The 14323-nt window shown below is 33.0% G+C and overlaps 1 protein-coding gene across 1 annotated transcript; it reads left to right on the top strand.

Moving 5' to 3' along the window:
- Positions 1 to 3834: 3834 nt before the first annotated feature.
- Positions 3835 to 4899, top strand: LOC130899612 (nucleosome assembly protein 1-like 1). The gene is given in 3 exon segments (XM_057809674.1): positions 3835 to 4002; positions 4149 to 4283; positions 4510 to 4899. Coding segments are annotated over 3 exon segments (693 nt in total).
- The last annotated feature ends 9424 nt before the right edge of the window (positions 4900 to 14323 follow it).

The following is a 14323-nucleotide window of genomic DNA, read 5'->3' as shown; positions in this document are numbered from 1 at the left end:
GACTCATTACATTTTCATTATTCTGATTTTACGTGTGCCCATATTAACTCTATAGGGTTAAATATGCAATAGTAACTTTAGAACTTTAATAACAAAAAGTAATTCTTTGTTTGTTGTGCCTTTTATACGATCATAGACAGGAATGGGAATATTTTTTTCAGACTAAAACGCTGAAATTTGAGCTTTGTTACTACTACTATTTGGTATCTTAAGGAATTGTTGCGAGTGGTAAGATGCGTTGTACGATTACTGATTGTGGTGGAATGTTAGGTAGAAGCTCTTTCAAAATTGTACTCTTTGTGTCTGGTTGTCCTAAAGGACAAGTAATTTTCTGTTTCTCTCTGCGAATCTCCCATAATCATATATTTTGTCTTCTTTTGATTTATTTCTAGTCCAATTCTATAATTTCTTTAAGAGCTTCTTGGATTTTGCTATCAACGCTACGTCATCTGCGGAAGATAGACATTGAAATTCGTTATTGAAGATTGTTCCATCGCTTTCCAATTTAGAATTTTGGATAATTACTTCTTTAACCATATTAAATAATACAGTGGAGAGCGGGTCACCTTGTCAGATTCCTTTATTAACATGAAACTCTTCAGATTTATACCCTTTCCATATCACTTCATTTTTTAGTCTAACTAATCTGATTATTTTTGTAGGAAAGCCTAATTTGCTTAGTGCTGCGTACATGTTGTCCTATTTATTCTGTCATATGCCTGCTTAAAATCTATAAGCAAGGAATAAAGTGGTATCTTGTATTCATAGCAGGTGATTTGTAATTCTTTTATGGAGAAAATCTGGTCCGTTGTTGACCTCTAAAACCTGCTTGATATTTCCCTAGTATTTTCTCGGCATATCCTTCTAGTCTGTTCTTTATTATTTTCTTTAGCACTTTATAACAATGCAATTCCCCTATGGTTTATCACCTTATTTTGAAATCGCACATATTAGTGCTTTCCTCCATTCTTGGGGCTTGCTCTCTTCTTCCCATATTATTCTCCTCCGTATTTCAACATTTCAGCTGTAATTTCACTTTCCGCTGGTTTCTGATAGTGCTCTTTCCATTTCTGCATAACTTCTTGTGGTTCATGCACCATTGTCCCTTCTTTTGTTTTAAGGTAGCTGGTTATTGTTTGGTACCCTCTTTGCATTTTTTTCGTTTCTTGATAAGAGGATCTTATCTCCTTCTGAAATTTTTCCTCAATTTGTTTCAATTTTTTTTCGTTATATTGCCATTTTTTTCTCCTATTCTTTTCATTTCTCTTCTCTCCTGGTTATACTTGTTGATACTTTTATCCCTATTTGTTAGCTTCAGGTTCCTTATTTTTCGCTTGCTATTCATTGCTTGTATCCATTTTTCATCAAACCATTCCTTATTTTTCATTTCTTTAGTTTTTCTTAGTTATGTTTTCTTTGTATTTGTTATCGCTTTTTTTGTTTTGCTCCATTTATTTTAGATTTGTGAATCTTATTCTAGTTGATCGAGTTCTTTGTCTATTTCTTCTCGGTATCTGTTTTATATCTGTTTTATATATTTTTTAAGCTCTTAAGACTTTCTACATCATATTGAAATTGTTTTTTATATTCACAATATCTCCTTGCTCTTTTTAATGAGTTTTTTTGCATTTGAATTTTACTAAAAAATGATCTGAGTCACATTCAGCTCCCCTCTGAGTTCGAACATTTAAGATCATGTTCTTATGCCTTTTTTCAATTAATATATGGTCCATTTGGTTTACTGTTTTCCCACCGTTTGTTAGTAGATATTAATGAATCATTAGGCACGAAACCGTCTTTGCTTCCAGCGTATTATATTATAATACGTTTCCCTTTTATTATTAAATTCATATCTGTCTTTATTCTCACTACACTGTGCAATTTTATTGTCTTTAATCGCCCATGGTTTAAAGAACGCCATATTTCTATTTATTCAAAGACATTTATGAATTAAATGAATCTCACCAAGCAACGGTGCTGCAGACTGTTTGGCAGAAATATTTCGAAAAAATTTTGTACATTCGCTTAGGATTCGATGTTTCCATTGGTAAACAGTGATGATTAATTTTGACACACATTTATCAAGTCCACGTGAACTGATAGTTTGTTAGATGTTCAGCGAATTTTATACGGGGAGTAAACATTATTATTCATTTCTTAATTTGGTATGAGTATCGTGCATATTTATGAAATATTGATTGTTTCTCGCCTATCTGTCTTCTGCAATTGATATTGGACGAACTATAGCATCCAGTAGATTAAATACGTTGTTTTTTCCTTCTGTATAAAAGGCGTAATTTACGAGAATTCCCTTGGCCTATTAGTATGGACCACTCGCTTATGTTTCGCGTTTTACGCTAGAGTACACTTAAAATAAAATATTTAATCAAAAAAATAGAACGAAAGAGTACGAGTCTTGAAATTTTGATGTTGGTAGCTCAGGAATTTTTGTTGTTTCTCGCGGCGACAAGAGCGACATGCAAACCGAATGTCATTAGTTCTGCTGAGCACGTTTCGAATTCGTCGCGTTTCCGAAATAAAAATTTATCTAATACCCACAATTGGAATTTTTTTTCTTTAAAAGATCGATACAAAATTGACGAGAATAAGAAGGTATTTTTGTTTGCTTCTGAATGTTTTCAGGTGGATATTTCTAAAAAAGAAAAAAAAATCATGATCACCAAAAGTACCTATTGTAGTCACACGATTGGCACTTTTTGTTTTTTTCCTTAATTTACTGATAATAATTCAATTTAAAATGATTTTTCTGTATAAGCTCTTTTATATAATGTAATGTTTTTCTCATTTATTTATACAATTTCCATTCTTAAGGTAAATTTTGGTCTGTTTACTACGACTATTAATTATAAACTGAAATAAACTGCGCTACATAAACTCCTTATAAATATATACCCCAAAAGAATTCTAGAAACTTCTAGAAAATAAGAAAACAAAAAAATAAATGGTCCTTCCTAGAAATTATTGGAAGAAACAATATATATAAACCGCTTGCTATAAAACTTATATAAAAACAAAGATCAAACGAATTCCTGGTATTACATCAGAGGTGAAAAATTTCAGAATTTCATTATATCAAAGCAGGACCGGCTTCAGGGCGGAGATGAATTCTTTACAATATATAGCTTGAGAGGGTTAAACTCAATTTTGCATAAAGTCATATATTAAATTTAGACGGGGAGATTCAAATAAAAAAATGTACGTTATTATCATATTTCTACCACATGTAGAGTCCTTCAAGAAGGATTATGTGGATATTAAGAAATGTTAACTCATCTTCTATATTGAGTTACAGGGTAATTTGTAAAATGGACCATAAAGAGCGAGAATTTTAAACAATAAAATAATTATGTAAAGACGCATAAATAAGAACTGAAAAAATATTTCAATAGCAACAAAATAAGAATACTTTGGAGTAGATTTTCGCGGAGGGACCCAGCAGCTTTTTAAGATTTCTGTAGCTGAATTATCAATTGATGTATTACGGACACTCTGGATATTTAGATTATGATTCAAATTCTTCAAATCTTTCATAGGCCGTGTTCATTAGAGCCTTGCATAAATCAATGTTTCCGGTTTGGTAAAATAATTGATCCAATCAAATAATGATCGATAAGGCCGACCCAAACATTTATCTCAAACTCACGTCGGAAATGTTTATATGTTATTACATGATAGTTATTCATATTCGTGAATTTTTTTTTTGTGAAAGTGAATATCGTGACACAAACAACTCTTCTATTTTTTTCATTTGCCGCATTTGAAGCAGTTGGAGATTAGTTTTATATCAAGCATTTCGACTAATTAAAAAGCAATATGGCAACTGATCATGATCAAGCTGGAGACTGCCCTGATGATGTAGAATCGGTAGAGGAGGAGGAACTTAATCAGGAAATTTCTAGACAAATCGAAAATTTTCCACATGTATATGCAGCTCTTAGAAGTGAAAAAAATTCTGAAATTCTTGCGCTTTTGCCACTCTCAGTAAAAAGGCAAATCAAATTTTTCAAATAGGTGCACGATTAATAATTTGGGTATCATAAATTGAACCGATCTTTCTATAAAAACAGAAATACAAATTTTGTTAATGGTACCTATAAACCAATTGATGGTTCAACCTCACGTTGAAGGTTCCAATACTTAAGTCAAGAGAATTTATTCTACAATTCTATTTCTCTGCCAATCAATACTTTACTAATACAGTCTAAACTGAAGAATATTAAATGAAATGTGCTCCAGATGTGGATGATCCATTAAGCTTTGAGGTCCCTGAAATATTCAAGTGTACAGGTTGTATAATAAACTCGAGCAAAGGCAAAATTCTGTCAAGAAGAAGCAAAAACATGAAAGTAGAGGTGTGATACGTACAGTTACCAAAGCTGTTCAAAATGATTCTTTTTTCAACTTCTTCAGTCCTCCAACCATTCTGGAAGATACTAAAGAAGATGAAGATGAAGACTTGAGAAATTTTATGATCCATTCAGCTTTGAGGGCCCTGAAATATTCTTATGTGCAGGTTGTACAATAAACTTGAGCAAAGGCAAAATTATCACTGTGAAAACCGTCAAGAAGAAAGAAAAACATGAAAGTAGAGGTGTAATACGTACAGTTACCATAGCTTTCGAAAATGATTCCTTTTTCAACTTCCTAATTCCTCCAGCCATTCTCGAAGATACGAAAGAAGATGTAGATGAAGAATTGAAAAATTTACTCACAATAAATTTCGAGATTGGTCACTACATAAGAGAGAGAATTGTACCCCGAGCGGTGCTTTTCTTCACAGGAGAAGTTTGTGAAGATGAGGATGAGTTTGAAAAAGAGGATGACGATGAAGATAATGAGGATTCAGATAATAAAGATCAAAATTGTAAACAACAATAGACTATTTTGCTGATACTAGGATATAAATTTTATCTTTTCAGTTATTCCACATCTTTCCAACTTTGCTTTGATATTATTATAAATTATTTATTCTTTCAATATGTTATGGAAAAAAATTATTTGCATCGGTTTTTAGAATTCTGTTGAAATTGACAGTTTTGTAGTCAGCTTTGTCCAGTTGTAATATTTCTAAAATTTGTTTTTCAAGAAATATATTAATAAAACGCAAATATTTCAAAACATGCCTAGATTTTTTTAAGGTGTACGATTCGATGTCGAGTTCTCATTCGAAATCAACCAATTATTTCGTTCACTTTAATGGTAGTATTCGAACAATTTGGTAATCCTAAATTGGACCTATACTTGAATCTTGTTAATCTATTTCCCTGAGTGGTCTCTTTGGTTAGTTAATGGGAACGCAAGATTTCTAGGTAAATGCACCGTAATAATTGACCTATTGTGTTCTCCGTCTTAGATTCTCTAATTAAAATCACGTCTCTATGTTCTTGAACAGGAAACATAACCTGTAGGATCATCAACTGATTTAGATTTGTTTGATAAATTATTGACTTGAGTTAGGAGTGACAAATCAATGTTGTTAATGTTGTTGTTCAATACAGCAGAAGCATTGGAACTTACTTAACAAACAAATACTCCCATGTTTTTAAAATTACTATCGCTGCTATAGAATACAAGGCGAGTCATGAGGAACTTTACATACTTCTACCATATGTACAGCCCCTTAAAAATGTCAACTTCCCTTTTTTACCATTTTCCAGGGTGATTTATTGAATTGACCATAGATTTCAATTGACTCTATAAAAGTATTTACACAGCTCTTTTGACTTTTCAAATTTTTTCAAGATGTATCACACCACTGCCAACCATACGACTGGTATTAGCTAAACTAAGAAGTTCTAGGATCGGTTTTGGAAAAATCAACGTATTGAATATTGCACCCTGTAAAATATTTTTTTTCATATACAATAAATGATTTTCAAATTACATAAATAATCAAATTTTATCAAACATAAAACAACCATAATGACGTGTCACATAATAAGGTATAAATTTAAACAAATGTTGTAAATTTCGTAAATGAGACGTATAAATAAGAACTAAAAACATGCAATAATCCAAGGAAAATAATTATAGTTCAAATTAGATTCTCGAAATGGAACCCAGCAGCCTCTACATACTTTCGTTGAAGTTGATACTTTTCAATAGCCATATTATATTGTCCCTAAGGGACTTAACACATGGTAGAAGTATGTATAATGTCTTCTCTATTGATAATTCCAGACTTTTTGTACAATTATTGATAGTAGATAGTTACATAAATATGAGAGTTGTCTATAAAATAATGCTCTTAAGGAGATGCGGATGCTAGGCACGCTGTTAGGCAAGATTTGGCTGACGTGCAGCTTGGCTCCCTTTCTCCCTGTTCCCGCCTTAGTGAGCTATCCACAAGGTTCATTATCATCTTGGTAGCCCTGAAAAATATAACTTTCATTTGATTTTCACGCCAGGTGCGAATTACGCTCTTCGATACCTATTTTGTGCTTCATTCCCAACTATGTGAGGCGTGTTGGGAAAGTGTACGATTATTCAACATGTGCGCAAATAGTGCTGAGAATTCGAAGAAGGGCGCACAGATTTGAATGGAATACTATCTCACACCCTTCTTACAGCCCAGACTTGGCCACTAGTGATTACCATTTTTTTCCTGAATTGCAGAAACACTTAGTAGAGTCGCATTTCACAACAGACGAAGAATTGAAGACTTCTACAACTCAGAGATAAAGAAGATGATGTATTGTATTCAGAAATGTATTGATCCAAACGGCGATTATGTCGAAAAATATAGGAAAGTCTAAGCTCTCCAAACATGAATTATTTAATGGCATTAAACATGTTTTTCATTTTTTAATTAAATTGAAACTCTTTTTATGGACAAGCCTTATAAAGGGTGCTCTGAGACTTGATACAAAAAATTCAGGAGTCAGTAGATGATGTGAAAATAATGCTGTGACATGAATAAAAAATTCTCACACGATGTTTTTGAACTATAGGATGATTACGTTTGTTGTTTGTAGTCTTTGACGGAATGAATAATTTTATATTACCACCTGAAGGCCATGGGCGGATTATGCTCAATGGTTAACAATTTATAACTGTTAAAGGGACAACCTGTACAATATGAATATTGAAATAGATTTTCCAACAAAAAGGTAATATTTGTTTAACTCGATAAAATGTATGGTTTAGGAGATTTGTAGATTTTCAGAAAGTTGTACATGCCAAGGAAACTGTTCGCCATAAAGAGACATTCTGGAGAAAATTATCATAAATTTTAAATGTTTATTGAAAATACTTGTACTACATACTGTTTTGTATGTCACAGCATTATTTTCACGTCATTTACTCATTGGAATTGAGGAATACCCTGTATTTTGATCATTTCATGAAAAAATCCAAATAATCAATCAAATCAAAATAGAACTGCAGTCTATTTAATTCTTGTGGAATCCAAGTAACGAGTTTCAAATATCAGTGTAGCAATGTCTCGTAAGATGATATATGTGGGTCTACATGGATATTTAGAAGAATTTCATCCATTGATGGACAAGGGCGGAGTTTATCGTCATTATTGATACTTCTAGAACTAAATCTTCCGATCCAATTCTGATATTCATGTTCACTTAAGCAAACCTAGTAAATGCTAGAAAATTTTCGATGAGCCTTTACTATATTTTCACTTTTAGGCAGTAGAAAGCAAATCGTGAACAAGGTGGTGTTCTGGGGTCTACAATAACATAGCAGGACGATTTTTTGGCGAGTACACGAATGAAGTTACTTTTTATATTATAGAATAGTTTATAAACTGCGATGTCTTCATTGAATAAACAGTACTATAAATTCTGCGTTTTACTAGCGAATTTGAAAGAGTTAGGTGCTGCTAGTCCCTTTTCCTCAGTTACTGTTGAGAGTGTGAGATAAAGGCATCTTTAAGTATCGGATCTGCAACAGAGAATTCAATATCTCGTGATCATGATCATATGGAAAAAATAGAAGAGTTGTGTGAATAATATTTCGATCTAACAAAGAAACAAGACTTTTTGCCAATTATCATTTCTATTGTTCATTACAGTCTTCTTTTAATATACCTTCATACAGTATATGGCGCATTTCCCTTTTATTAACGTGTCGATAACCTTTTTTATCTCTCAAACCTTAATCTAACAGTTGTCCAATACCTTTTGGTGAACATTTTGGCCTTCTCAAATGCTCGTTATCGGTCAAACTGATAAGAACACCTTTTAAAGATAAATATCAAATGACAGATCGATTCTTGATTTTTTTCAATTTTCACAACGACTCACAATTTTCAGATAGACATCAAGAGTTAAAAATGGCTGAAATTTTAGTCAAAATCTCTTAATGTATGCGCAAATAAATTTCCCAACAACTAGTGTTGAGGAGAAACATTCAAACGCTTATTGCGGGAAACGTTAGGTAATCAGATGATGGACATCGTATTCTTTCTAAAATAACAAATAAGCCTGAAGATTTACAGTTGCACCCTACTGGTACAGTACCTGATTCCCGAACACTACAATCCACAAACTGTAGTAGAGTTTACTCTCTGGTGCCTGCTTTTCACATACAAAAATAATGGTACAGCACAAAATGTTCAACTTGAGTAAGTCATTATTGTAGGTAGTCATTGAACATCCACGATCTCGCCATGTGTGATTTCTGGTTTCTCTTCAACTTAAAGAAATATCTACTTGCATTTTTTCATATATTCATAATGAATATTTTGTATGGTTCTTTTACGCTGTTATGTCTAGATTCCAGCATATAGTGAGCGCTCCTGAAGGAAGGTCCTCTACATGCTTTCACGTCTTGAATTTTCATTTTTGTCTTTCGACTTCAGGTTGTGAGTTTTTTGTATCCAGATATATTTTAGAATATCTCTATGTTGGAGAAACCGTTAATAATTTTTAGATTATTATGTTCGCAAAGGGCTAGTAGATATTCTCCATTGTTATTATGAGTCTCCCCGCCATATGGATAGTCATCGTTTACTCCATATGATAACTCTGTGACCCTTCATGATGAGATTCGTTTTTATGAAGCGTTGACTAATGGCTTCCACGAAATAATATATTTCTTCAATGTTCTTCGAATCAAACACACCCTGTTATGTACACTGGTCTTTAACAACTCCGCTATAGAAGCGATCGTAGTACTCCCAATTTTCAGATCCACTACGCTTTTTTTGTTTCCGTATTAATAGCAGAATCTACTTTGTAGTTTCGACATTATTTCATTTGTTTTCCAAAAGCACGAAATCTCATAGTGAAACCTGGAGGGTCAGGGTTTTTTTGGAGTCTCCTTCTCCTAGTAAAGATTCTCCTTCAAGACCATTGTGGTCTTAGTGCAGGATAATACAAAAAAGAATTTAATAGGTTTGACCAGAAGATTTGATATGGGACGATAGTTACTCCCATAGGATCTGGGGAGATAAACCAAAGCTCGCGTAGGTAGGAGCGCGTCCCTGAAGTAGATTTGTCAATGATCGGGGTCATAATTGAGTCTCTACCCGCTAGCCAATAAAATAATAATTCATCAAATGAACTACTGATGAAAATTTCCAACATTTATTGCTCTAGAAAAACTTTTCATGAAAATCTCTACTATCGTAGAAGTAGATTAACTGTCCGGATCTCTAGACTATGAGATAATAAATGAAATTAACATTTATTTTATGTCCCACAGTATAAAACAACACTCGTGTCCTAAATTACTTTTTTTTTCAAATGTTACAAATTTGTTTTTAGAGAGTTTCACTGTTATTTGAATTTTAATACTTCCTAATATAAAACTTTCACGAAAAGGAAAACTGAATAACTCGTTAAAAGCCATCACTTACTTCAATTTTGTTTTGAAAGATTGGCCTTCTTCATTTTCCAATGAAAATTAATTTTAAGCTCGGGTAATTGAAAATATTACTAAGATTGGAAACCGACATCTTTAGATTGATGATTGAGAACTTTTGGAAGCAAAACCTGATTACAAAAATATCAGATACGTGATTGATTGTTTGAACCAGCGATTACTAACTTATATGAAGCGATAATGGCTGAAATATTGGAAAGTTAAAATGATTAACAAAGTATACTAAAAAACCAGATACTCCCTCCGTCCAGAAATATGGAATACATTCCAAGATTTTTTTTGTCCGGAAATATAATATACATTTGCAAAAAAATATTTTGTCGTCCTATTCTTTCCTATTCTTTTAGAGCAGTGGTCGTCAAACAGTTGATCAGGGTAATTTTGGGTAGCTTGCGGTGAAGCTCAGCGGGTTGGCAACACTGAGTGTCTGGGAGCGCTGCAGCCGATTATTCATTACCGGAGTTACACGTTTTTGTTTCGCAGACAGTTATTGTCCCGCGTGTAGCCAGTGTGAGGTTATATCTGTGCTGTATGTGTTTAATCAACGAGTAAACGTTTAAGCTCTTTCCTATGTTTGTTTTTAATATAGCTAGTTCAAGCGAAAAGCCGAAAACCTATCACTATTTTGCAGAGTATGAAACCGACTACTTTTTTACGCAAGTTAAAGATAAATGTGTGTTTACTTTGTAATGTGAGTGCCTCTACTGGAAAGAAAGAAAAGGTTGAGCGTCATTTCAAGATAGTTCACAGTCGAATTCAAAAAGATTTTCCGCTGAATTCAGCTTTGAGAAGAGAAAAGGTGATGCAGTTAAAATCTCAGCTAAATGCACAGCAGTCAACTTTATTAAATTATTAGACAAGAACAAGGCAACTAGCGAGATCATCGCTCAACATAGGGAACCGTACGAAGATGGTGAGTTGATTAAAACTGCATTTTTAGAAGCTGCAGATACATTATTTGATAACTTCAAGAACAAAGCTAAGATTATGTCTGCTATTGAATTTGTTTAGCTTTCTGCTAATACAGTGATGCGAAGAGTTGAAGTTATGAGTTCTGATTTAGTTTCACATCTTAAAACTGATTTTGATCGTTGTAGTTATTTTTCTTTACAACTTGACGAATCAAGTGATATAGTTGATATGTAAAAATGGTATTTGAAGATTTTGAAACGAAAGAAGAGCTCGTAAAGGTTATGCCGCTTACTGGGCATGCAACTGGAAATGATAAATTTTTAGCATTTAAAAAGCTCATTGAATCTAATTCCTGTAGTAGTGGCAATAGCTAGGGATAGAGCTTCTGCAATGGTAGGCGTGGAGAAAGGATTTATTGCCTTTTGTCGTAAATACAGTCACTGTGTGGAAACTTAAGTATTAACAATGTCTTGAAAACAGTTGTCAAAATAGTAAATAAAATGAGAGTGCATGCATTTCAAAGACGACTGTTCAGAGAACTAATTGAAGAGTTAGAATGCCAGTATGGTGATCTGTTACTTTATACAGAAGTTTGTTGGCTTAGTATGGCAGAGTTATACAACATTGCTACCTACCCTGGTGAAGTTTTTGGAAGATCGGGGTGAGTATCTCACCGACCTGGAAGATCCCATATGGCTACAAGATTTTTCCTTTCTTACTGATATAACTGAAAAGTTGAATGGCTTAAGTTTGCAGCTTCAAGGCAAAGATAAGAACATCGGTGGAATGATTTCAGATGTAACATCGTTTTCAAAAAAGCTCGAGCTGCGGGGAAAGAATATAACCCAGCTTGAAGACAAGCACTTTCCTAATCACAAGCAGATCGTTGACAAACAAAATCCTCCACCCCAGCAATAACCAAGAATACGTGGAAATTCTTTCAAACTTAAGACAACAATTTGATCAACGATTCCAAGATTCTAAAAGCATATTGATTGTGGCACAGTTCGTCAACTCTCCCTTTGTAGAGATCAATGCAGAAGATTTGTCACCTTGTGCTGTAAAACATTTTGATGGGGCTGATCAGGCTGCCGTTGAAATAGAAGATGTTGATTTTTAGAATGATCTGTATCTAAAATCCCTCTGTACTACTGAAAACGTCTGGCCTGTAGTCCTCAAATAAAAGTATCCAATTGAAGTTCAAGTTGCATTGAGATTGAAAGCTATGATCAGTTCTACATACTTGTGTGAAGCATCTTTTTCAAGTATGCAATTCATAAAAAACAAATATAGAAACAGATTGAGTGATGAACATTTTAACAACTGCATCAGAATGGTGGCCACAACATACTCTTCAAATTTCAATATTTCTAGGTAGCTCACTAAAAGATTTATAAATGCTAGGATGTCTTACTAACTCAAAAGTTTGGTCACCACTGCTTTAGAGCAAAGAACGAGTGTGACAAAAATGTTTCATAAAATGAGTTCAATACAAATTTATCTCTATTTTCCACTATTTTATTTTTGTAAATAAAAAAGTTGTTTCAACATTATACTAGGAAACTTGTAGTGATTATATATGGGTGGTAACACTGATAAACAATTTTAAGTTTTAAATTTTCATTTGATGATACGTCAAATATAAAAGAGAAGTTTTCATTGAGAAAACAAGAGAATGGGTGGAGAACGAAATGAAGAATTTAATTGCACACCTCCAGAATTATGTAAACTACTAAAAAATAAAACTTTCGATTATGGCGCGACGCTAACAATGTGCACACAATAACCAAAAATATTAGGCTTGCTTATTAACAAGGTTATATTACTTACACCTGTGTGTGGGTCGGTGAGTTTGTTTGTTTGTTTGTAACTCTCCTTTGAGGCTTATTACTGTTAGTATATCCCATCACTTTAATTGCGTTCGTTAGCTGAACGGGCTAAGACGACAACCTGAAGATTCCCCGGTTGTGGATTCAAATCCCGTTTACGCTGTGTTGTTTTTTCGGCAATTTTTTTTAGAAATTAAAACTGCAAATTATCTTTCTCCACCGAAACAAATTTAAAAGTTTTTTGCCTTTTGTTGAAGGTTAATTATACTACCTGCATTGGTATTACTTTACATCTTAAATTTTATTATGTTGTTCGAAAATAATTTTACATGCATTTTCTGTTGGATTTTAGAACATTACACATGTCAATTCTATTAGGTTATATAACTTTTAATATATGAGAGTTGCTACTCAAGTTTTGAGATAGGCAAATATGAACAAATATTTATAATTAGATATACCTTGATTTTTTTTAAGTATTTTCTCCATTAAGTTTACGGTTTTGCATGAGTTTGAACCAGGACTGTACGGCAGATGACTCATCAATTCGATGCTTTGATTGTGAGAGCTCGCACTGTCGTGAGAATGATTCATCGTCCACGATTGGTTGGAGATGTACAGGATGTAGAGCGAGTTTGATTGAAAGTGATAGGGGATTGAGTTTTGTAAAAAATCTGAAATTAGTATGCTGTGCTGTAAGTTTTAGATTAAGTTAGGTTTAAATATCATGTTTCTAGAATATGGAAATTCCACTTATAAGTAGACTTTTTTTTATTTTAATTAGAATGTTTCTTCTTTGAGTTCTACATGAAATTACAGATTATATTTACGCACAATGTTATACCTTATATACCTAGTTCCTATTGAATATCTCCATTAATAGCTATGTTAGTAATGTGAAATTTTAACCTATAAACACGGTCTTACATACAGGTCATGAAACCAAGTCCAATTTTAACATAAAGCATAGTTCAGGGGTCGGCAACTTATGACCGAGTGACCCATTTGGGAATTTTAAGTGACCCACTTTACTCCTGAAAATAAATATATACAAACATTTTATCTTGTTCCTAAAAAATTTTTGTCGCAAAGTTTTAAACGTACCAAATTTGAATCCAGTATAAATTGAAGATATGGCCAAGAATATTTGTTATCTTGTGACCTAATTAGCTTTGCAGTTGACGAAAGTACCGACATAAATAGTGTTGGTAAGCTTGCAATAATTATTAGATTTGCATCAATAAACAGCTCGAATATCAATGAAGAACTATGCGATTTTTGCTTGAATGAATGACACCACTAAAGGCCCTGATATTTTCATCAAGTGCAAGAGTTTACAAAAATGGACACGTATTGGATTTAAAAAGTAAATTGTTTGCCATAACAACTGTCGGTGCTCCAAGTATGAAAAGAAAAACTGTTGGATTTGTAAAACTAACAGAAAATGAACTTGGTTGTTCACTTTTATCGTTTCATTGCATCATACATGAAGAAAATTTATTTGCAAAGGCATCTACACAACAACTTAAAGATGTAATGGAAAAAGTTCTTAAGACACAGGCGCTTTAATACTTTTTGGGAGTAAATTGAATCAAAATTTGGATATTGGTCATTTCAATCTGAAATACGACGGTTAAGTTAAGGCAAAGCTCTTAATAGATTTGTAGAGTGTTTTGATGATATACAAATATTTCTACGCGAAATCGGTGAAAATGATC

This window comes from Diorhabda carinulata, chromosome 11 (genome assembly GCF_026250575.1).
Source record: "Diorhabda carinulata isolate Delta chromosome 11, icDioCari1.1, whole genome shotgun sequence".
Classification (NCBI taxonomy): domain Eukaryota; kingdom Metazoa; phylum Arthropoda; class Insecta; order Coleoptera; family Chrysomelidae; genus Diorhabda; species Diorhabda carinulata.
This window is presented reverse-complemented; position numbering and strand designations above follow the sequence as displayed.